The sequence below is a fragment of the Colletotrichum godetiae genome (assembly GCF_030913485.1).
Source record: "Colletotrichum godetiae strain CBS 193.32 chromosome Unknown BDP55scaffold_6, whole genome shotgun sequence".
NCBI classification, from domain to species: Eukaryota; Fungi; Ascomycota; class Sordariomycetes; order Glomerellales; family Glomerellaceae; genus Colletotrichum; species Colletotrichum godetiae.
Genome location: NW_026851254.1, coordinates 765,700 through 788,357, shown reverse-complemented (window position 1 = coordinate 788,357; position 22,658 = coordinate 765,700). Strand labels below are relative to the sequence as shown.

The 22,658-nt window shown below is 53.8% G+C and overlaps 7 protein-coding genes across 7 annotated transcripts; 3 read left to right on the top strand and 4 right to left on the bottom strand.

Annotated features, from left to right (window-relative positions):
• Positions 1-3,802: 3,802 nt before the first annotated feature.
• On the top strand, positions 3,803-6,911 carry BDP55DRAFT_543968 (uncharacterized protein; the record flags this gene model as incomplete). Its single annotated transcript, XM_060568451.1, has 8 exons — positions 3,803-3,905; positions 3,983-4,027; positions 4,098-4,646; positions 4,703-5,047; positions 5,098-5,379; positions 5,432-5,991; positions 6,048-6,535; positions 6,599-6,911. The coding sequence occupies 8 exons, from the start codon at positions 3,803-3,805 to the stop codon at positions 6,909-6,911; spliced, it is 2,685 nt and encodes an 894-aa protein (XP_060434037.1).
• A 4,418-nt stretch (positions 6,912-11,329) lies between these two features.
• On the bottom strand, positions 11,330-12,958 carry BDP55DRAFT_345693 (uncharacterized protein). The gene is made up of 3 exons (XM_060566962.1): positions 12,477-12,958; positions 12,207-12,368; positions 11,330-12,006 (listed from the first exon to the last, which is right to left on the bottom strand). Exons 1-3 carry the CDS (start codon positions 12,724-12,726, stop codon positions 11,549-11,551), a joined length of 870 nt encoding a protein of 289 aa, XP_060434036.1. The 5' UTR covers positions 12,727-12,958; the 3' UTR covers positions 11,330-11,548.
• Positions 12,959-13,190: 232 nt separating this feature from the next.
• Positions 13,191-13,847, bottom strand: BDP55DRAFT_544373 (uncharacterized protein; the record flags this gene model as incomplete). The annotated part of the gene is made up of 1 exon (XM_060568475.1): positions 13,191-13,847. One exon carries the CDS (start codon positions 13,845-13,847, stop codon positions 13,191-13,193), a length of 657 nt encoding a protein of 218 aa, XP_060434035.1.
• Positions 13,848-14,626: 779 nt separating this feature from the next.
• BDP55DRAFT_543829 (uncharacterized protein) lies at positions 14,627-15,947 on the bottom strand (the record flags this gene model as incomplete). The annotated part of the gene is made up of 5 exons (XM_060568444.1): positions 14,627-15,050; positions 15,101-15,124; positions 15,176-15,623; positions 15,675-15,827; positions 15,896-15,947. 5 exons carry the CDS (start codon positions 15,945-15,947, stop codon positions 14,627-14,629), a joined length of 1,101 nt encoding a protein of 366 aa, XP_060434034.1.
• Positions 15,948-16,023: 76 nt separating this feature from the next.
• BDP55DRAFT_650305 (FRG1-like family-domain-containing protein) lies at positions 16,024-17,278 on the top strand. Its single transcript, XM_060573976.1, has 2 exons — positions 16,024-16,688; positions 16,744-17,278. The coding sequence occupies exons 1-2, from the start codon at positions 16,300-16,302 to the stop codon at positions 17,174-17,176; spliced, it is 822 nt and encodes a 273-aa protein (XP_060434033.1). The 5' UTR covers positions 16,024-16,299; the 3' UTR covers positions 17,177-17,278.
• On the bottom strand, positions 17,278-18,747 carry BDP55DRAFT_650304 (WD domain-containing protein). Its single transcript, XM_060573975.1, has 5 exons — positions 18,580-18,747; positions 18,204-18,523; positions 18,041-18,140; positions 17,570-17,974; positions 17,278-17,506 (listed from the first exon to the last, which is right to left on the bottom strand). Exons 2-5 carry the CDS (start codon positions 18,496-18,498, stop codon positions 17,314-17,316), a joined length of 993 nt encoding a protein of 330 aa, XP_060434032.1. The 5' UTR covers positions 18,499-18,523; positions 18,580-18,747; the 3' UTR covers positions 17,278-17,313.
• Positions 18,748-19,071: 324 nt separating this feature from the next.
• On the top strand, positions 19,072-21,767 carry BDP55DRAFT_724894 (uncharacterized protein; the record flags this gene model as incomplete). The annotated part of the gene is made up of 4 exons (XM_060578950.1): positions 19,072-19,099; positions 19,156-19,305; positions 19,366-21,336; positions 21,391-21,767. The coding sequence occupies 4 exons, from the start codon at positions 19,072-19,074 to the stop codon at positions 21,765-21,767; spliced, it is 2,526 nt and encodes an 841-aa protein (XP_060434031.1).
• Positions 21,768-22,658: the final 891 nt, after the last annotated feature.

Below are 22,658 nucleotides of genomic sequence, written 5' to 3'. Positions count from 1 at the left end.
CATGGGGCAAGAACGATTCTGCGACCTTTTTCGCTGTCTTGGTGCTTAATTCCATGGTCAACCCTACCACCCTCGCGCTATTTCCTACCGCCATTTCGAACATTTCCCCTTCGTCCACCCGTCCCCCCGTCCGTTCCCCGTTGCCTTTCCGCTAATAAATCCCCTCTTTACTGCTGGCGCGCATTTTATCTTATTTTTTTTATTTTATTTTTTTTGCATTGTGGCTGGGCCAGCCTGCTGGGAAGTCTCCGAGTTTCTTGGACGATGTTGGACGCAAAGTACGGTCAGGCTAGCCTCTCAGCTGCGGAGACAGAGGCAAAGGTACAGAGGCACGAGAGGGTACTTTGGCAGCTTGGGGACGACGACGCATTGTTCTGGCTCAGTTCGTGCGAATGCTCCTTCACAGTATACACGCAATGTGGAGCAATACTGTATTCGCGACACTGCCCTGGGTGACAATGACGACGAGGCGAAGGCCCATCACTTTGCGTCCTTGGGCAGCTGAGCTCAGGTCGTTATCTTATACAGTGCATTCAACAATGGCTACGCACGAATACATGCGTGACATGGTCGTCGACGGTGTCCCGTTCCTGCGCTGGTACGGATACAAGCCCTCCAAGGAGTCGACTCGGGTTGGACAATGGGCGCGGACACAGACAGGGCATCTCGGAATTCCCCCCCTCGACTGTTGGGAGCAGGAACTTGGCCTCAAGCCTTGGAGTGTGAGGGGGGCAAAGAGGGAGGACTCGAGAGTCGAGGAGGGCTTCTGGGCAGCGCATTGGTCGCATACACACCCGTCCACGGAACCCAATGCCTTTTGCCTTACGGGTACCTCTCACCTTTACTTCCGACAAGAGGCCATGTACCTTACATGCCTCGTGCTGGTCCCTTGCACAGATGCACTCAATCACTCACAGCAGCTCGCCGCATTCTGACTCGGGTTTTGCCTGTCAATGGATGGTCCTGGCGATTGAGAGTTGAGACTGAAGTCGCCGACGACACATCGGCTACCGCCGCCGCTATGATATACGTTCCATCTCATCGACGATGAAGTACGGGTAGACCGAACTGCCTCGACTCTATTTTGCTGCTCGAGGACGGATATTCGCACAGAGCACGCTGATGTTGCGGACTTTGGGCGGACGTGGACCCTTGTCGTCCCTTGGAAGCCCGACCCTCTTCGTCCTTCTGAAGCATGTGGTGCCTTGATACACCACGGCATCCTCGCTCCTGTGTCCGATCTCCCTCCAACGTCTGGTCTTGGCCCTGCCCTACACCAGTCGACTGTCTCCAGCTCGAACACACTCGCACTGCCCTACGACGTTAAGGAGAGGAGACGTGCTTGACACCCATAACACCGCACACTACTGAGTAGTGAGTGCGAGAGAGGGCTGTTTTGGAAATGGTGGTTCATTTTTATCAGCACTTCCTTGTCTGTGTCATGCCTCGAACCTCGCCCCCCCGCCTTCCCCGTCCGACCCAAGAAAAGAAACAGGAGACATTCTATCCGTCTCTTGTTCTTCTGCCCGTTATGTGGTGTCTGTGTGTCAGCCCAGTCTCCTCATTTTTGCCTCGGTCACCCCTTTTGGCCACAGTCGTCGTCGACGTCGTCTAGGTATCCGTACTGACCAAGACCAAAGAAAGAACTCGACTAATAATATGTAGAAAGTACGGATACGGACGGAGTACCTCGGATTCAGAAAGAAGAAGCAGGGGGAAACGACTGCGCAGTGCGCACTAAGCCGGTGTTGCTCCATGCCGGGTGGGAAGTATACTACCACGATTCTTTGACTTGCATTGAGAACCAATTCTTCTCTTTGTCGACGCCATTTCCCAGGGCCTGGCACGCCTGGGTCCAATTTCACAAGACCAGCATCAAAGAAGCCGTCAAACATCAACCCGGCAAATGAGAATAGAAGGCAACAGCCGTCACTCAAGTATTTCGTACCTGCGTACGTATTCGTACCTACTGGCCTATGAATCCCGAGTCCCGTCGAGAGTTGAAGGTTCGCATCCCCTGGCCAATCCTTCATCTCACTGCCAGATTCGGCTTGCGACAGGGCATTTTACCTCTGGACTTGCAACGCTGCCCTGTACGCTGGGCCCCCGCCAGCTCTGCATCTTGGCCTGGCCTGTCTGGTCCCCAGGTACGGAGTACATACAGGAAAAAGCAGACGGAAGCACTATTGACTACATGTATTCGTATGGATACTCTGTGAGGTACGGATACCGCATCCAGCATCCTCTTGAATCCGCAATGCACCGGGGCCGCAATGGATATGCTGCACTGTGAGGTGAGCTTGCCGGAGGGGCAAAGAGGAGCCAGTCTTCCTTTACCTTATGTACTATGTAGTTGGAACCTCTGGGGGGGGGGGGGGGGGGGGGGAGAGAGAGAGAGAGAGCAAGAAAGATGAGATCCGTCAGGGGAGGCCAAGAAGGCGGAGGCGGAGGATAGAGGGACGGGATAGGTACTTGTTCTTGCCACCATCAATGGTCGACCATACTTGTATCTTTGATGTCTCTTCGGCCGCCTCGATGGCACTGGTGCTAATGCTGGCGCTGCTTGGAACATATCTTATTATTGAGAACGAGATGGTACTGGTGCTGCCCTGCCCTGCCCTGCCCGGCTTTCACTAAGGTACTAGGTCGAAGGTGTAGGTACCGAGTGGAGGAGGAGGAAGTGACCCCAGGCCTCTCATGCTCAGCTCTCTGCTTCTCGTCTGCTGTTGCCGCTCACGCCGTCGCCGCAATGCGCAACTTCGACCTCCCACCCTTGGCCCACGCCCTCCTCCACATCCGCATAGGAACAAATTACACACCCACACACCTCTCAGTCACTCACACACACTCTCTCTGTCTCTCTCTCTCTCTCTCTGTCTCTCTCTCTCTCTTCCCATTATCCACTCCACAATCCACACCCAAGTCCCAAGTCAAGTCTTCCCTCTCCAACACCCTTCGACAACGCTACCTCATAACCACACTGCAACTACGGATACCTTACCTTCACGCAACCCTGTCCGCCTCCTGCGACCCTGGACACACAGGCGCATACGCACACACACACACACTCCTTCTCTCGCTCTCCTTCGCTGCCGCTCTTCTCCTCACACTCACCTCCTCACAGCACTGTCCACCACCGTCTAGCCTACCCTGCCATCCTAGGCAGTCCTGGGTCCTGGCTCCCCCCATCGACTCCTGGTTGCATCCATCATCGAACATCGGTTTCCTCTGGGCCCCAGCAGCTCAGTGATATGACCCTGCCTGTGTGTACCCAGCCCAGATCTTGTTCCTTACCCCGGTCGCCTCCCAGTCTAGGTCTACCCACGTCAACCCTTCACGCCTCACGCCGGGACCTGTCGTCCATTCATAATAAGGCTTGACCTTCTCCCGCGTACCCCCCTCACCATCACCCACCAATCCGGACAATTCCTAGCCCAGCGCGCTCCCAGAGAGAAATTCGAGACACAACTCCCCTCTGGTACTTTCTTTTCCTACAACTTCCTCTCTTCCAACAAGTCTTTTGCACAAGACACGTCTGTCTAGTCGCCGACATTCCCAGCACTGAAGGACTCACTCAACGTACGAGTGAGAGCGAGCGAGCGAGCGAGAGAGAGAGAGAAAGAGAGAGAGAAAGAGCCGCCGAGTGCGCGGCCAGGTCGGGACGGTCGTCGCCAGCTACGAATACCCAGAACTCAAGCAACCGGCTTGAATGTAACCGCTTCTTTGACTCCGCTCTCCGTTCGAGACTACTTCCACGACCTCACCGCTACCAACAAATCGACTCGCCACGTCCAAATTCACGATGTCAAACGATCCTTCCGTGAGGCGCATTTTGCCTCAGAGCTCCCAGATGGGCAGCTTCTCTTTCGCGCCGCAGCAGTTCCCTCAAAGGGAAACCCAAAAGAGTTCGCCATCCATCTCTACCGCCCTCCGCTTCGGTCTGCCCACAACGTCTCGTCTAACCAAATGTGATTTTCTGTAGATTATGTATTCGTTGATGAACACAACCGTCATAAACGATTGAAGGGTATGCTCACTTTTCCTTGAACAAAAGACTCAACCCATGTGTGCAGTCTAGCTAAACTGATGAAATCAAGTGATGAGAGCTTGTGAAGGATGCAGAAGAAGAAAGATCAAGTGCGACGCGGCCACGACGAACACCTGGCCCTGCTCGGCGTGTATCAGACTCAAGCTCCATTGCGTTCGCCCCAATGGCCAGTACGATGGCACCTCTAGCGACGCCTATGAGCCCGTTGGGGATGAGTTCGCTGCTGCCTCATCGCAACTGCAGAACAGCTTCCGCCAGCAAGTTCCTATGCAGCAACAGCCTATGATGGCCGGCGGTCAGAAGCCCAACCCTTCGATGTATGCTGCACAGGGCGCATATTCGGATCCCAACGTCTTCCCGCCTGTCCACTACTCCGATCAGCAAGTCCATCAACATAACATGCACTACACCACGGTTTCTCCGTCGTCGTCGATGATGGAACAGTCTTACACCGGTCAAAATGTGTTCCCAACGCCGCCTCTTCAGCAGAGTCAACGTCCAGATTCTCCTCCCGACACCTACTCCAATGATGGCTCGTACCAGCAATCAGACCTCGCTGATCTTCTGGGTTCTCTGAAGGTTAACGAAGCTGGAACGGGTAGGCCCTCTCTCGTAGCTTTTCGTACGTAGCAGAGTTACTGACGTGCAACGCAGCACCGTATCTGAGGAACAAGGCCTCTTTCCTGCATGATGAGGAGCCTGCCGTTGAAGACGACGAGTACAAGACTCCTCTTCCGCCAATCATCACCGGACCGGGCCTCAAGATCCGCATTCCGCCTGAACTGATGCCGGATGACGAGACTGTCATGCACTACTTCGATCTGTTCTTCAGCCATGTGCATCCCTATGTGCCTGTTCTCAGCAAAAGCGTCTTCTACCACCAGTGGAACACAAATAGAGAATCCGTATCGCCTCTCATTCTCGAAGCTCTTTTCGCTATGGGTGGAAGATTAGCCGACGATCCTGCCCAAGGGCAGCAATGGCTCGCTCTGGCAACAAGTATGGAAGCATCCGTCAATTGGGTAGACAATAGCTAACAATTATCATAGAGCACGCCGATTCTTTCATGGACGTACCAAGACTGAGCACTCTACAGGCCCTTCTGCTTATCTTGAAAGCTCGGGAGGCAGCACCCAAGCGTGGTTACTACTACCGCTCGTGGATGACGATTGTGCAGTGCGTTCAAATGGGCAAGGATCTCGGTCTGGACGAGCACTACGCGGATCATCAAGCAGGAAGGCCATGTGGCTCTTCTCCTCTCGATTGCCAGATGAAGAGCCGAATTTGGCAGTCTATCTTCGTGTGTGAAACCATGATTGGTTCTCCTCAAGGTTAGTACTCGATCTTCCTCGACTTTTGGTCGCAACATGCTGATTCATTTAGGCCGGACTGATCTCGCCGTGGAGCTGGATTCCATCGATTTCAGCGTCCCGCGTCCAATTCCTGGTGGCGACGACTCTGAGTACCACATCACGCGCAACTTCACCTATTTCGCACGGATTGTCCGCAATGTCAGCCGCATGAACACGGCCTATGGCCATCTCAAGAAGAAGAAGACGAAGGATTGGGGTGTCGACCCCGAGTTTGTACAGCTCAATCCGGCCTTGAATGCCTGGTTGAACGACCTTCCAGCGGATTTGTCGGTTACTTTCCCACCCGATGGCTCGCCACCATGGCTTTCGTCACCTTACATCGGCAACTTGCACTCCTACTACTATCTCACCCTGATTCTGCTTCACCGACCGCAGCTGAATTTCCTGGACCCCAACGCGCAGGATGGACAGTGGAAGCAGCACATGATGATCTGCTATTCTTCTGCCAAGGCCCTATGTCGGCTCCAGGAGGCGGTCTTGAATTCGTTCGGATTTCCTGGACTGCAGTGCATGCTTCGTGGGTTCAGCTTCACTGTCTATTGCGGACTGTGTTGTATTGTGCTCCATCTGGTGGGTCATGATCTGCGTTTCCCCGTTATTAGCTCTCTAACTTTTATGGTGCACAGGTGGCTGTCGTATCTCCAGATCCTGATCTGAATACTGATGCGAGAGAGTTTTTCACACGGCACATGCGGGTTCTCGAAAGGGTCATGTCGGTTTGGCCGATGGCCGACCTACAGAAGCAGGTCGACGCGGTGCGCGAAGCGTTCTCTGCTAACGTCAGGAAACCCTTTGTCCTTAAACCCAGCTTCCCTTACGGCAGTCCCCAATCATCCAACCATTCCAGTCCTCCCAGAGGTTACAGGCCGGGCATGGCACGCACTGCTTCCTTGGACCACCAGTTGGACACGCAGAACCTTCAACACTCCCAAGTCAGTTATACCAGCCACCCCATTACACCTCCTATTTCTGCCGGACCTGTGGATACCAAGAGTGACTCGCCTGCTATACAGTCACTCGTCATGATGGCAAGCCAAGGTTCCCAAGCGCCGGGAATGCAGCAAACAATGTCGTTGTCGGATGCGCCGGCCTGGAATCCCGCACGTATTTTTGAGTAAGTCATTGGTCGACAATCATCCTCCTTCAAAATGAGCCATCCGCTAATCCAGGTCTACAGACAATGGAACACGTCTTTCGGTACGCCTCAGGTCCAACCACAGCCTTCGACGCTGCCTCCCCAGTCCAATTCGCTTAGTGTTTCTCCGTCTTCAGGTGCACCCGAAGCCCCGTCTCTCCAAGACATTCAGGCTGTCAATGCTACTCTCCCAGTGGTCTCTCAACAGATGCCGCAACAGTACTCTGCAGCTCCCGTGCAGACTTTTGTCTCGCCGGCGATGTGGCAGGAGTCCGTGGCGAGCGTCTACGAAGGCGGTCTCAAGCGGGGCTGGGATTACGATGGCAGTAGTGGTCCTATGATGAAACGGCGATGAGCCGTTTCCAAATTGATTTTGCAAAGCTACCTAACCTTTCTTGTCGGCAACATCTGCGAGATGTTTTACACCTTTGGTATAGCGACGACAGGCTACCGGTTCATGACAAAATTCGCCAGCTTACGGGGTGCCTCCACGATTGGACCGACGAATAGGTGCCCCTTTAAGCTACAGCGATTCACGTACATATCTTGGATTTTCGCTTTATACGGTCCTTGTTCGCCTCATACACGCTTTATTCTCGCGACGAAATACATGTACACGATTACGATGAAAATGAGGAGGAGGGAACACAACGGAAGATCCATGTCGGGCGCCGGCGTCACTCATGCCCCTTCGGAAGCATGGCCCCCAACCGGGAATGGGGCTCCCAAGAGGCTTTTGTTTTTTCGGGACGGTGCGAGGAAAGAGAGGGAGAGGAGCTTGGCGAAGTGGTGTCCCGGTCTGTATTTCTGGACTGTATTACTATGTTTGGCATGTTGCCTTACGAAGGAGCCACTGACGCGGCCCATTTCGGCTCGGCGTACGGAGACGGCGCGCATCTTGGCATTGCGAATGAGGAGTCCTGTTTGCTCACTATCATGTTGGTGGAAAAGGCCCAAAAAAGTAACTGTAAGAGGAGAGAGAGAGGGAGAGAGAGAAGTTTCGTTGTTTTCATTGACTTGGACCGATCAATACGGACATGATACCATCCTGCGCGCGCATACAAGTTCAGTCAACCTAGCACAGTGAAGTGAAGACCACGCCGGCAACACCAGAGGCAACCCGCGGAAACGGGCATTCGCTGCATCGTTTGCTTGGCAAGCAAGGAGTAAGACGTTTGGAGGGTGTGGGAAGGGAGTTGACAATGGGTTAGATCTGGGGGTGTGTATGTGTGTGTGTGTGTGTGTGTGTGTGTGGTGCTCGAGGCGAGCTCCTACCGGGAAGTCCCCAAAGCGGTCGCAAAGTCTCGCCATCGGGCGAGTTGATTGGCCACGGCATCTGATGTTGGCATGTTCACAGGGTTCATTCAGCCGCAAGTTGAGAAGACTCCCCCCCAAAGAGACTTTGCATAAGCAGATGGTCTCAACTTCGAGCGAGCGCGGACGAGCTATGCATGCACAGGCACAGGCAAAAAAAGACGTTGTCCCCTTCCACCATACACCCCACACCCCTAGGTTATCAGAAGGCCGAAAAAGAAGGGAACATACATTGGAAACAACGTTGAGCCTTGACGGGGCAAACGGGCTGACCGACAGGTTCAAGCCTCAAGGTGAGTTTAAGGTAGGTATGTCTCGGGGGTCGGCACAAGCGTTCGTGTTTTTGTTCTTTTGAGGCGGCTAGTATATCTACGTACGTCTGGACTTCGCTTATACGGTTACTTACGACTGCCACGTTTTATCCCACTCAGCCGCCCGCCTTACGACACCGTAAAAAAATAAAAATAAAATATTTACCTCAAAGGTGTCGGCTATTCCGCTCCGTATGGGCCACGCCGCATCCGCGGGACGGGAGATCATGAACAGCGAAACGGCGCGGAAGCCGGGAGTCGGATGTCGGGCTATTCGGAATAGCACAGTAGTTTCGAGACTCTTGATCGGCGAAATGAAAGTGTGGGGAGGGGGAAAGGAGGAGCAATGACATTCAATGGGGGAACCCCTTGAGCCAGTGCCCATGGGAGGGAGGTGCATTTGTTGGAACTTGATAATTTGGTGAAATCTTACCTTTCAGTCACAGGCTTACATCACTGACTTACGAAACCGCATAATTTAGCTTCTTCTCTCGTCTTCTGTCGTCGTCTTCTTCTGCTTCTGCTTCACTTCCGCTTCAGAATGATGACGATTGCCGCTGTGGTTTGCCGTGAACCCTCGTTGGTAGCATTGGGCGGACGATTGCCGTAGGGGGGTGGGTTGGTAGGCGGCGTGTACAGACTACAGAGTAGGTACGGGGGTTTGCAGGAGGGAAAAAAAAAAAAAGGTTAAAATTGACAAAGCAAAAAGTGATGGGCAGGGTCGAGAACAGTCCATGTTCGTCACTCGTTGACGATCGGGGAACAGGGAATGAGACGGTGAAGTTCACAAAGCAGTTGGAGAGTCTTTTGGAGAGACACTCGCATGGGTCTGTACGTGTAGTGTGTACAATAATACTCTGATCGGCGAGAAGCTGGGCAACTGGGTTTCGCTGGGACCGCGCTGGCATGGGTATCTATGCCTCGTGTTTCGTAGCTGGGACCAGGTCGGTTCGGGTCGGGGTCTCGAGAATTCTCCAAAGTGATGGGTTCGGCGGCGGGGGAGAGGAGAGATGTTGGAGATGTTGGAGATTGTGCCCTCTGCCATACAGAAGGTAGGCAGTACGACAGAGTGTGAGAGTTTCCTTACAGCCCTTACTCTGTCTGTACTTGGGCCGAGTGACGTTGTTTCGTGGGAGGTCGCCTTTAGAGTTTGGCATTTGGCACGTTTCCTAATGTTTTTGCGACGATGGTCGACTACGAATACCTACGTACCTTTTACATACCCGACGTCCTCGTCACCCCTCTCTCTTCAGCTAGGCCAACGGTCAGACCGGGTCCCTGTATCGCCGACAGAGTGTGAGTTGCGTGGGCGAGTTGACACAAGAATATGCGTGGCGTGCAGGATGAGGGGTTGAATCCCAAAGGAAAGGGAGGGGGTTAAGGTAATGGGACTTGGATGGATGAAGAGGGGGGGGAAAAGTAGGACATTCCAGGATTATGGTGGTTTCCTTTCCCACATGTATGCCATCTGTGGTGATCTGGGACATGCTGGTCCAATAGACTCGAATCTTGCTTCCATTTTCATCGCATCTTTTTTCTTGGTGGTCATTTGGGGGGGGGATTCTCACACCAAACTAACGGGGGGGTTCCCCGCTTTTCTTCTTCGTCCCATTACAATGTTACTGCTTTTCATACTTTCTTGTCTTGTTAGGCAACTTGGGACTGGAAAAAAAAAAGGCCTCCAGATGGGGGGGAGGTTTCTCGGGGTGGCCGACGGTGAAGTTTGGGAAAAGGATGCATACCTGCATCTCGACGTGTGTCTCTTGTTTCGGACTTTAAAAAAGGATGTTGCCCCTCCCTTCCCTCGTGGACTTGCGAAACATGACACAAACATAATGGTAGGATACGTACTGCTTCGCAATTAACCTACGAGGCACGTAGATGCAATTTCATCTCTACTATTGAGTCCCGATTTGCTCTACGGGTAGATTCGTGACTACCCGGACGTCAACACCACCACCACCCCCCGGGCTCCGAGTACCTACATCGGCACGATAGGTAATCATTATGCGCTTTCCTCAATTCTGAACCTTTTCATTGTCTTTATGAGCAATGATAGGGTCGGATGCAGCTGCCGGATGCCGGGTTTAGAAAGTGTGAATGAAGCAAGGTTGTTGTTTCTCTGAGAGGTATAGTACACAGTAGTGATAGCCGTAGGCATCGGCAAACTCGTCAACGTACTGGCTATCCTCCCACTGGCATCAACATAGAGGAGGGGGTGTGAGAAAGGGACCGTGTAAAGATGGGATGACTTCGGAGTTTAGTGAAATATTTCGGGGTTTTACTCGGCGCCCGGATGTGAATGGGTGTGGTGAGATACAGGAACGGAGGCCGTTTAACGGCGGCGGGTGACGGCGACGGCGACGGACGGACGGAGGTGGCCGAGGATGGGGAAGCCAACGTACTGATGGTGTGTGGACGGGTTCCTCTCTGTGAGTTTCCTGGTGGTGGTGGTGGTGGTGGTGGTGGTGGTGACGGCTGGAAATGGGGCTTTGGGGCTGAATTGTGGCCCCGGCAGACGCAGAGTCAGCTCGCTTTCGTTATTAGCCTTGGGTTCTGTTGGTTCTAGACCCTTTTTCCATAACCGTGACCTCTCTCCTTGATGTTTCCAACAACCAACTTTTTACACTCTACATGAGAAAAGCCCTGGTTTGGGCCACAGTTGAAGGGGTCAAGAATGTATCCGTATACAGCAGGGCACTTGGACGTACCGAGGTTGTCAGCGGCGAAAAAACGGGGCTCCAGAAGTGATGGCGATGGCGATTGCCTCCCGGAACATGGTTCAACCTAGACCACGTCTTCTCTTTTTTTTTTTTTTTTTTTTTTCGCCTCTTATATGGGTAAGTACAAATACCTCCACGACGTTATGGATATGCTAGTATGGCTCGATCCCACCGTTCCCGTTGGATCCAGCGGGTGTCCAAAATAGCTCTTCTTGAGTCTCGACTCTCTTGACTCGAATCCGCAGATATTGGGCCGTGGCAAAATCTGAATGACTAGTGGCAGTGCATCCGCGTCAGGGAAGGAGAGGGGGGAGGTATCATCTGTCACTTTTTGATAGTATACAATTCGACTTCTATCTCGAACGGGATACTTGCCGCGCGCACGCGATTTGAAGGCCGGAATTCCCGCAGGCTTCCGACTACACGCCCTCTCACTCGTAAAGAGCTCCTCCTCATACCACCTCTAGCCAACGTAACGAACGATGTACTGAACACACGTACGGATACACTTTCGCCTTCTCTTGAACATGCTTGAATCGTACAGTGCTGCCGTCTCCTCCCTGACCGGCATCCCTCTCACCCTGACTTGAGAGTCTCGAATACATGGTGGAACACGCTTGGCAAAATGTGCCCTCTTTCGCCCTTCACTTGCGCTTACCCAGCGACTCGCGCACAATATTCCACACCCATCCATCCTTGACGCCGTAACTAGCGCCCTTGCCGCCGCTCTTCTTTCCGCTGGCCTCAACGCCCGTATTGATACCAAACTGGCCAACAGGACGATAGTGATACCACCTCCGCTTCGCCATCAGCGCCGAGACGTCCTTGGTATGCGTGACGATGCCGAGGCGCGTGGCCAAGGGACCGCTGTCCGCGGCCACGGGGCGGAGCTCGGCGGCCGTGACGGCCGTGAGCCGGGGACGGGTGACGAGGCCCATTGTGCCGATCTCGAGCTGGGCCGTGGGCGGGAGGGTGCGGACATAGCGTTCTAGGAGGGCGCGGGATTGGCGCGCGTAAGGGGGAAGGCGGAGGTAGATGAAGGTTACGAAGGGGGCTGAGGTGTAGGATATGAAGAGGAAGGGGATTATGCCGCAGGCGGCCACTGGGAGGGCGGTGGGTGTTAGTGAGTGCGCGACGAGTTTCATGGTTTGTCTAGATGTATGAGGATTCGGAGAGACTGGTGCTGTGCCGTGATTGTGCGTAACGGAGGAGGAGGAGGAGGAGGAGGAGGAGGAGGAGGAGGAGGGCAGGAAATCGTGAGATGAGATTGCCGTAAACAGGTGTATAGGAGTAAAAACTTACATCCCGCTGCCTCGATGAGCGTCCTGTCTTCGGCGCGGACGTAGCTAGGGGCAGCTACGAAGCAGAAGAAGACGCATGAGAAGACGGTGGTGATCTTCCAAAAGGCCAAAAAGGCCGTCCGGCCGGTGCCGGCGTGGTAGATGAGAAGTCGCTCAGGCAGTTCTGGAAGGGAATCGTTAGCCCTCTTTCGCAGCACAGCGGATGAGAAGATGAATTGTCCCGGTCCATAAGTAACTACAGATAGACTCGGGACGGAGGTCTACTACTCACGTGGGTTCCCGGCCCGACCGGCAGAGCCTCCGGCGCCGGCCGAGGTCGGGTTCGGTGGCGTGGTGACGGTGGCCCGGGGACCGGTGGTCGGCGGTGGTGGTGGTGCGGAGGCAAAGGGCCGTCTCAGGCTACATTGCTGGTTCTGAAGAGATTTCCGGAGGGTTGGGCGGAGAGCGCATTGGCGTAGCGTGGGGAGGATTCGTATCGCTTGCGGAGGCTGCCGTATGAAGGCGAGCCGCAGGAGGGACATTATGAAGTTGCCCGATGAATTGGGATGGGGTTCGAGTGAGAGGGCGCTTTGTTGGGTGGGTTAGGGAGAGTGAGTGGTTGATGGGATGAGATGAGATGCGGCGGCGGATGAGGTCACTGCACGCATCTAACCGATATCAATTAATTTTTCCCCACGCGACGCGACTTGACTTAATTGGTATCCAGCGCCCGGATGGTGGACAACATTCCATCATCGCCGAAACTTATGAAGAGGTTAACCATTGATGGTCGCGAGCTGGCATTGGCCTTTGTTATGGTTCTTTTTATATGATTTACTCCCAGAAACGAGCTGGCTATGCTGGGTTGAATGGTTGACGTGACAGAAGACCGCTAACATGAGAATCCGATAAGACCCTGCCAACTTCCTTGCCTCAGCTAATAGAGCACCAACATCTCATCGACTCAAAGTCTGTGATCCCGCGCCGATCCCCGCCGTCCCTCAAGTCAGACAATGTTCTTCTGAAGCCACTCCTTCCACTGATCAAGCGTCCAGCCGGAGCTGATCTCGTTGTTGGGGTACCCGTCAAACAGCACCGTGGGGCTGACGTGCACGCCCGTCAACCGCGCGAGCTTGATGAGCACCTTGAAGTCGTTGGTCACGCCGTTGCCGACGTTGAGCGCGCCCTCGGCGTCGGGCTTGTCCGAGACGACGAGCAGGTCCAGCACCGCCTTCTCGTCGACGCCCACGGACCCCGCGAGCTTGGCGAGGCGCTTGTACGTCTCGTTGCGCGGCTCGTTGACGACGTTGGCGTCAAAGTAGTCCTTTTGCGCCTTGAAGAGGGCGTCGCTGTACGCCCAGAACTTGGCGGGCGCGACTTTGACGACGGCCACGGCGGACTCGTGGACGAGGGTGCTCGAGGGGTGCCAGGGCTGAACCTGCTGGCGGAAGATGACCTCGAGGTTGGCGGCCCAGGTCGCGTTGGCGCGAATGGCGGGCACGACGGCGTTGTAAAAGGTGTTGAACTGCTTGGCTGAGTAGGGGCAGACGTAGTCGAGGTAGAGCTCGATGGTGTGCGGCTGCGAGGGGACGCCGTCGGTGGAGGGCTTGGGTTCCGCTCCAAAGGTGAGCTTGTGAGCTGCGAATTTGGGTGGTACGGCCATTGTTGGTGATGTGTAGCGGAAACGAGATGTGATGGTGGTGCTTAATTTGCGTTGGAGGTGGGCAGTGTTTCTGCTGGTGAGTACTATCGTCGGATTTGAAGATGAGATGGGTGAGAGTAGAGACGACGCAAAGATTGGGCGTCGAGTCAGGTTTAATAAGACATTCGAGGGGAGCTTCATGGAGCTTTGTCTGGAGGTTCTGCGATGCAAGTGGCCCAGCAGCAGTATCCGTAACTTACCTTACCTCAGAGAGCGAGTGGTGACGAAAGGTCCCCATTGGAGCAGGCGGTGGGGGCGGGGTAGCTTCCGGGTGTTGATAGAGCTCCTTGTCCACAGATTCGCTGCCAGACGGTGAGGTTTTGCAATCATGATGCAAGCGCACGAAAAGCTTTGCTGACTGAGCAACCTCAAAACTCACCATTAGCATCACGCAATTATTGAGATTTCATGCGCCATGTTTCTGCGTCTCTTGGGCCTCGGCCAGGCTAGTTCTCTAGTCCTCCAAAATTGATGATTTGGAATATTCAGCTACGGCTCCGAGCTGCCTTTCGGAGTATAGACTGGTCCCCTTTAACACCAAGTACCGAGCTCCGGGACTACCGGCCGGGCCCCTGCTGTCGGGTGCCCCACCGTGTGGCCCCGAACAATCTTGACAAATTCAACCTCGGGGTCGGCTTCACTTGACGACTAGTCACACACAACGGAGCAACGCAACAAGCCGACTTTGACCTTGGACACGGCCCTTCATTTATGCCCTCGTCAACGGAACTACGATACTCTCATGATACAGTATTCTTGGCCACGATGCCCCGCGCAAACTCGCCAAACGTTATGTGTTGCTCAATGTCCACCTCCTCGCCGAGGTTTGGCTGAGTGAAGACGGCCAACGTGTTACGCGCAACGCGTCCGTCACTCACCGCTGCCCTGACCCCCCTCACAAAGTGCGGCACTGCCTTGAATTTGCCGCCCGTAATACGCTCCAGAGCTTCGCCAGTCTGGAAAGCGATACAATCCCGCGGTATCTTGACCTGTACCGTCTCTCCGCTCCGCGATTCAATGTACAGCCCTGCCGACGGATCGGGAGACGCTTCCAGCTCTGCCAGGGGTGGTAGGCTTGCCGAAGCGTTATTCGTGGCTTCAGGTACCGCGGTAGAAGTTTCCTTTTCGTCGATGAACATGGCAGACGTTAGGCCAGTTAGACATCTACCGAGTGGGTTAGCACTAACAACTTCAACGCTGAGAGGGGCACTTACCCATGATCTTTGTGTCTCGAGCACCTTTTGTGTGTCAGTTAACTTCTCAAGGCGGTCTTCAACCCAACGGCTTACCAGTCGTCGTCTGCTGCACCAATCTTCGCAAGAGCTTCTTTCGTCTGAGGATAATAGTGCAGGAGGCGCGCTTTGGTCGTGTTCGATGTACTAACAACATGTTCAAGATACCCTTTCGAATATCCTGGGATCTCGGACTCGGCAAATCTGTCGCATGCTCGGGCTACTAAGACGGCTGTATCGATGATGATTCGGCAGAGGCTCTCCACGCTTGGCTTGAACCCAGGGAGGACGTCTTGTGAAGGCCAAATGTTAGGCGAGAGGTACTCGGGAAAGTTATTCTGGTTGAATTTGGCCGTCGGCTTGGCACAGTCGAGAGTTGCGTCAACATAGAATGCGCAGTTGGCATAGTATGAGCCCTTGAATGTGTCAACTTGGCCATTCTTCAGTGTCTCTTTACCCAGGGACCAGCCCGTCAGGTATTTGGCCTTTTCATTCTCAAGCTTGACTGCTCATATGTAAGCAGGGGTGGGCAGACGGGCAGCAATTTGTATCGTACTCAGCTCCTCTTCACTGAGGTTGCCCAAGTAGGATACATAAGATAAGGTCTGATGTCTTAAATGAGTGAATTCGGGCGGCACGTCCTTAACCACCAGGATTCCCAGAGATTCGGGCCCAAAGGCCTCCTTCAGGGTCTCGAAGGGGATGTTGCCTATGATGTAAATTTCACATGTAAGCTGCTGCCCGTTCCGCTCCACGATCCTGATTTGTGGAACTCACCCTCCTTAAGGTCGTTGAGAGACACAACAACCGGTTGTGCGATCTGAACCATGGTGTTTATCTGGGTTGTAGAAGTTTAAAAAGGTAGCAACGAATGAAACGAGAAGGAATCCAGTCAGATCGTAGGCTCATCGACAAGCTTCCGCGATACCACCTGCCGGGTCGGTACCTAAAAGGTGGGGGAGGGGCACAGATAGCTCCTTATGTAATCACAACGTCCAAACGTCCCCTCGAACTCTACTCATCACCATTTCCACATCTCCAAAGCTCGAGCACACTCCTAGGCCGCCAGAAGAGCCCACCGGTTATCGCCGAAGACCGCAACAAAGATAACGCAATTTCACCTTCCCTATCGAACCCCGCGAGTGAGGGGGGAATACGAAACACGGGCGATACAACGCGAGATGGTCAAGCCCCTGTCCTTCAAGGGCGACAAGAAGCCCAAGAAGAGAAAGCGCGCGGAAGCCGAGGCCCAGGACCGCGACACACAAGGCGGGGAGGTCGCTCGCACCGGCGGGGCTTCCGCGTCGACGGCGAACGCGGACGATGACGACGATAGCTGGGTGTCTGCCGATGCCGTGACGGACGTTGTCGGGCCCGTCATGTTCGTCTTGCCGACGGAACCCCCTACTGCCTTGGCGTGCGATGCCGTGGGCAAGATATTCACGCTCGGGATCGAGAATATCGTCGAGGGCAACCCGTCTACGGCTGAGCCGCATGATGTGCGACAGGTGTGGGTTGCGAATAGGATTACAGGGACGGAGCAATTCAGATTCAAGGGCCATCATGGGCAGTAAGTGCTAGCTACAGAATGTTGTTGACGAGAGCCATGTGCTGACTTGCCACAGATATCTTGGATGCGACAAGAATGGCGTATTATCAGCGACATCGGTGGCTGTCTCACCACTAGAATCTTTCAATGTCATTGCAACGGCGGATACTCCTGGCACATTCCAACTCCAGACACTACGCGATACCTTCCTCTCCGTCAAGCCACCGAGACCCAACGTCACCACCTCAGAAGTCAGGGGCGACGAAGAGTCCATCACGTTCAACACCACATGGCGTATCAGGATGCAGGCGAGATTCAAGCCGCGGCTCAAGGCGAATAAGGAAGAAAAGGCAAAGGAAAAGATCAGTCGCAAGGAGCTCGAACAAGCCGTGGGACGCAGGCTCGAGGACGACGAAGTCAGGAAGTTGAAGAGGGCGAGAAGAGAGGGCGACTACCACGAGCAATTGTTGATGTTGAAGGTCAAGGGGAAGCACGACAAGTACGGCTAAAGGGGGACATGGTTTGGTATGGCACCACGAAAAGGGGAGAGACGATGATACCCAGACGCATTGAGCAGCATAGCCGTGAAAACATCTCACTTTCGTTCTTAAGTTTTTCAAACTTTTGCTTTCTTCTATTTTCTGACCTATGTGGGCCTCCACGCCTTGATATTACCGTCCTCTCCAGCAGTGAAGACGACTTGTTCGTCATCGTAGAAGCAGAACGACCGAATGATCTCTTCGCCGTGGCCTCCCGGCAGGCCGACGCTGTTCGCCCTGTCGAAACCCCAGCTGCCTTCGGCTGTGCGGGATAGGTGCACCAACTCGAATACTTGACGGCTATTCCACTTGTTAGTCACGCTCCCAGGCATAAGGCGCAAGTCTCAAGTGAAGAAAACATACTCTTGTGAGCCGGCACCGACGATAGCACCGCTACCGTCAACCTTGGTTGTCATATTGGCAATGTACTGGCAACCCAGTGTCTCTCTCGCGTCACCAAAGTCGACCAGAGCCGCGCCAGATCCGCAGTCTTCGGCGACGCTGTACACGGCCAGCTTCTCGTCGTGTGTCAGCACGTAGACCTCTGTATTGCTGAGGAAAGAGGCGTGGTGGACAGAGCCCTGGTTCAACGTCTGGACGACAACCTCGTCTTCGTCGGAGATGCGTGTGTCGTAGACATTGACAAGGCCGTCGGTCGATCCCGAAAGGAGAATGTGCGGTTCCGAAGGGTGGAAGCGGAGTTCTGTGACGTCGTCGCTGTGGACTTCGTCGTACTGGAGTCTCTGCTTCGGACCGGCTCTGATGTCCCTATAGAAGGTGTCAGGGGTCCCGAATAATCGAGCAGTGTGTTGTCGTGACCCGAGGAATACTTACCAGAGTAGGACGGATGCCATGTGGTTTTGAAACTCCGTACCCAGTGCTATCGTGTTGCTTCTAGGATCACAAGCCATAGATAGAATGGGTGATTGAGTAGCTGAACGTCGTGTTAGCGGAATTCATTGAATGTTTCAGGCCTTCTCTGAGTGAGAAAACATACCCGCAAAATGGGCGACTTGCGGCTTTGACCCTTCCCTCATATCCCAGACCGAGACTTCTCCATTTTCTCCCGCCGTGCAGACAACAGAATTTTGCCAGTCAAAGGTCTTGAGGCATGTCAGATTGCCGTGGTTCGTCTGGTAAGACTTGACGGGGCCCTGGCCAACTCGTGCGGGATCGAAAAGGCTGAGTTTCTGATCTGATGAGATGGCGGACAGGCCAGCGCTAAGTCGCTGAATGTCGAGAACATAGACATCGCCGAACCGATGGCCGTCAACGCAAGAAAGGTTGTACATCTTCACAGCACGTTGACCTGCTATGCTTGGCTTATATGAGCATGGACCCCTGACCAAAAATTGAGGTTTGCAACTACTTACTGAGCGTTGGTCGTAAAATTCAAATATTCTCCTCCCTTCTATAATCTTGCCAGATTTGAAAACTCCTGCTCAACTTCCCACTAGAACCAGGCTGAGATATCGAATTTTTGGCAGTTTACAAAATCCGTGAAAACTTCAGCAAAGCCGGCCCAGTGAGCTGCGAAGGACTGGTCAGTAAGAAAGCGGTTTTATACAAAACCCCGTTTTAGGAATACACGGAGCACTGTATTAGCGCCCCTCTGTAGTGGTATTGCGTACCTGGCGTCCGGTTAAGTTAGTGACCAATCATGTCTCACGCAGTGGACTATCCCTGTTCATTTGGAGCTTCCAATTCCATCTACGTGGACCTAAAGCCAGGACAGCTGTTCTGAAAGCATCAAGCTGCGCAACTGCTGGGAACACCAACCAACACTCTCCCGACACCGCATATCTGCGAATTATAACATGTCGCGGAACTTTGCGCTCGAATTTGGCACATAATTACCGTTCAAGATGAGGCGTTCTTTGCTCTGGCTAGGCCGTAAGTCGAAAGTCACTGCACTCAAACCGCTGATCCGAAGCTGACATATCCTCAAGTGCTGTTGCAGGCAGCCGCTGTATGCTGTGTCAACGAGCAAAAGGTCTTGAACGAATACCAAAAGAGTGACGACAGCGACGAAGGGAAGCATACGACAACACAAACGGATGTTATCCCGGAACACCACACCCCACCTCCGAGGCAGCCCGGTATGTACAATGTTCGCGATGGTGGGGGGAATAATGGTTGATGGAACTGACTTCCAACAGGAGCGGACTTGGTCGAACTCGCCATCGAACAACTGATCAAGCTTCCACCCCGAACCTACCCGAGACGTGAGCGTCGCTACACTGTCGTCTATACTGTGCTCCGATATGCCCTCAAAGTTGTCCCTAGCCTAAAGGCTGCGCCTGTTCCCGGCAGCCACCAGGCACAGGAGACCAAGGTCACAGGTCCGCTGTTGGAGGCTGTGAAGCTGTTGGAACAGTCTGCTTTGCAGAACAACACAGACGCGCTCTACCTGCTCGCCGAGATGAACTTCTACGGCAACTACACTTACCCGAGAGACCTGAAGGTCGCCTTCGATCACTACCATACCCTCGCGACGGTCCACGGAAACCGCACAGCGCAGTACATGATTGGCCTTTACTATGCAACTGGCATTGGTCATGTTGTTGCTCCCGATCAGGCAAAGGCCCTACTCTATTACACGTTTGCCGCGATGCAAGGCGACACCCGCGCGGAAATGGCTATCGGTTACCGTCATCACAGCGGCATTGCGACGCCGAAGAACTGCGAGGCTGCGAGCAAGTACTACAAGAGAGTTGCGGACAAGGCAATGGACTGGTATCGCTCGGGTCCACCCGGCGGCATGGCTTGGGTGGTGGAGTCGTACCGTATCGCTGATGAGCTTGGCGGAGTCTACGGTGAGGGTGCTAGCGCTTCAAGTGCCGGTATGAACGCTATCAAAGTGAGCCCTAACTCCGACGCCAATGCCGCTATAGACGACGTGATTGAGTATCTTGATCTCATGTCCCAAAAGGGTGACGCCAAGGCATCCTACAACCTTGGACGGATTTACTACGAGGGGCAGAGAGGTCTCGACCGGGATCTGGACCTTGCTCGCAAGTACTTTTTTACCGTGGCGAAACGGTACTGGCGTAAGGACGGCCGTATCATTGAAAACCACAAGCAGGGCATCGAAAAGACGGCGAGTAAGGCGGCTGGCTTCATTGGCCGCATGTACCTGCGTGGTGATGGTGTCGACCAAAGCTTTGATCAAGCAAAGAGATGGTTCGAGCGTGGAATCTCTCACGGCGATGCTCAATCTCAGCATGGGCTCGGTCTCATGATGCTCTACGGGTACGGGACGCCAAAGAATGTTGCCATGGCCACCGACCTCTTTAAGGCAGCGGCGGAACAGGACTACGCTCCATCTCAGATCGAATTGGGCGTGCTCTACCTGGACCAGGGGGGAGCAGAGGACGTCCGTATTGCAAACAACTACTTCGAGCTTGCCGCTAGATACGGCCAAATCGAGGCCCACTACTATCTCGCCGAGATGGTGTACAACGGCGTGGGCCGCGACAAGACGTGTGCGATGGCTTTGGGCTACTACAAAAATGTTGCCGAAAAGGCCGAGCCGCTTGTTTCCTCGTGGGCCGAGGCGAACCAGGCCTACTACTACGGGGACGAGGAGCTTGCTTTCTTGGAATACGTCATGGCAGCAGAGCAAGGGTATGAGCGCGCGCAGAACAACGTCGCTTTCATTCTTGACCCTGTCCAGTCCAGGCTTCCACTGCCTGACTGGCTGCCGCTTCCCGAGTGGTTTGGTCTCCAGCAACACACCCGACCCAACCTACTCAACAACCCTAGACTCGCCCTCATGTACTGGACGAGGTCATCCAGGCAGTCGAACGTGGACTCCCAGGTCAAGATGGGCGATTACTACTTCCACGGAATTGGTTCCGAGCCGGACGTGAACAAGGCCGTCCAGTGCTATACGGGCGCCTCGGATTACTCCCAGAGTGCCCAGGCCCTCTGGAACCTTGGTTGGATGCACGAAAATGGCATTGGTCTGACCCAAGACTTCCACTTGGCCAAGAGATATTATGATCAAGCACTTGAGGTTAATGAGGAGGCTTATCTTCCCGTCACCCTGAGTTTGCTGAAGCTCCGCCTCCGAAGCGCATGGAATACGTTTACTCACGGCCCGATCCACTCGATTCAAGACGATCCTAGTAAGTTGCAACGGCTCGTCTTCTATGATACGCCCCAGCTAACCAAAAGTTTAGAACCAAAGAAGGACTGGTCACTCAGCGAGTGGATCGCCAACTTCTTGCAGGAAGATCAACTGTTCTATGACGACCCGTACTACGAAGACATCTTTGATGACACGATCGGTGGTGCGGGCCCAGACGGCGTGCCGCTCGAGGACGACGGCATCGCCGAGAGCCTTATCATCGTCTTCCTCGCTCTATCCCTGGTGCTTCTTCTCTACTACAGGCAGCAGAGGCAGCAGCAGCATCGAAGAGAGGAGGAGGCGCAGAGACGTCAACAGCAGGAGCAACAGGGTCAACCTGCCGCGGCGCAACAGCAAGACCAGGGCCTTTTCCCTCCACCTGGTAACCCGGATTGGAACAACTGGGTCGCTGGCGGTATTGGACATTGAGACGTTTGTATGAATACGGATAAAAGAAGAAGCTGTTGGAGATGGGTGTGAGATGGGGCTGCAAGGGTCAGTTGGGGAGGACGATTAAAGCATATTCAGCGCCGGCGTTTGGGAATGTCCAGGGAAAAGACATATTTCCTCGAGACTACGTTACAATTCATGAAGTTATTCGCTACATTTGCTCGTCTCCAGGCTTAAGTATCGATGTAGTGAAGAAATGCCAACCTACAAAACCACTTGTTAATTCCTTACTTCTATACACTCCTTACACTACAAGCATCATCCACCCTTCTTCTCTGGGCTCAGCCCTATAGAGTTCTGTTTTTTGGGTTAGGTCATGTGTATCGAAACGCTTTCTTTAGGGGCACAGTTTATCACGTAGCATGGCAGAATAAGTACACTTGGAAGGCAGGGACGTAGTAGGACTTGCTTCGTGATGTGAGAGCGTGCGAGTTGGATCATGAATAACCTCTGAGAACCTATTTTCTTGTGGCCTGGCGGTGCACATCGTCTACAAGGCCATCATCGAGGGCGATCAAGGTTGTTAAGGACCATGTTCAGCGTTCTTTGGGGGCGATAGGTAGGTGATGATGGTCGATCTGAACCCCGGCTAGACTTTCTGGTAAGCACTCTTCTCTCCTCCCTAACTGGATGATATCTTGTGCTACTTTAGTAGTGATACTCGTAATCAAGTCCTGGATTGATACAGGATCCATCGGCATAGAGATTGAGAGAGAGGCAGGAAAGGCTGAAGAGCTCACCTCTCACTGCCCGCCTATTGGTGGAGCGTGGTGGTGTATAGCAAGTCTCTTTGCGAACGGCTCGTGTCCGAGCCGAGGAGTTGCCGCATTGCCGTCGATCATTGCAGGCCGACCCGGAGGATCAGATCAT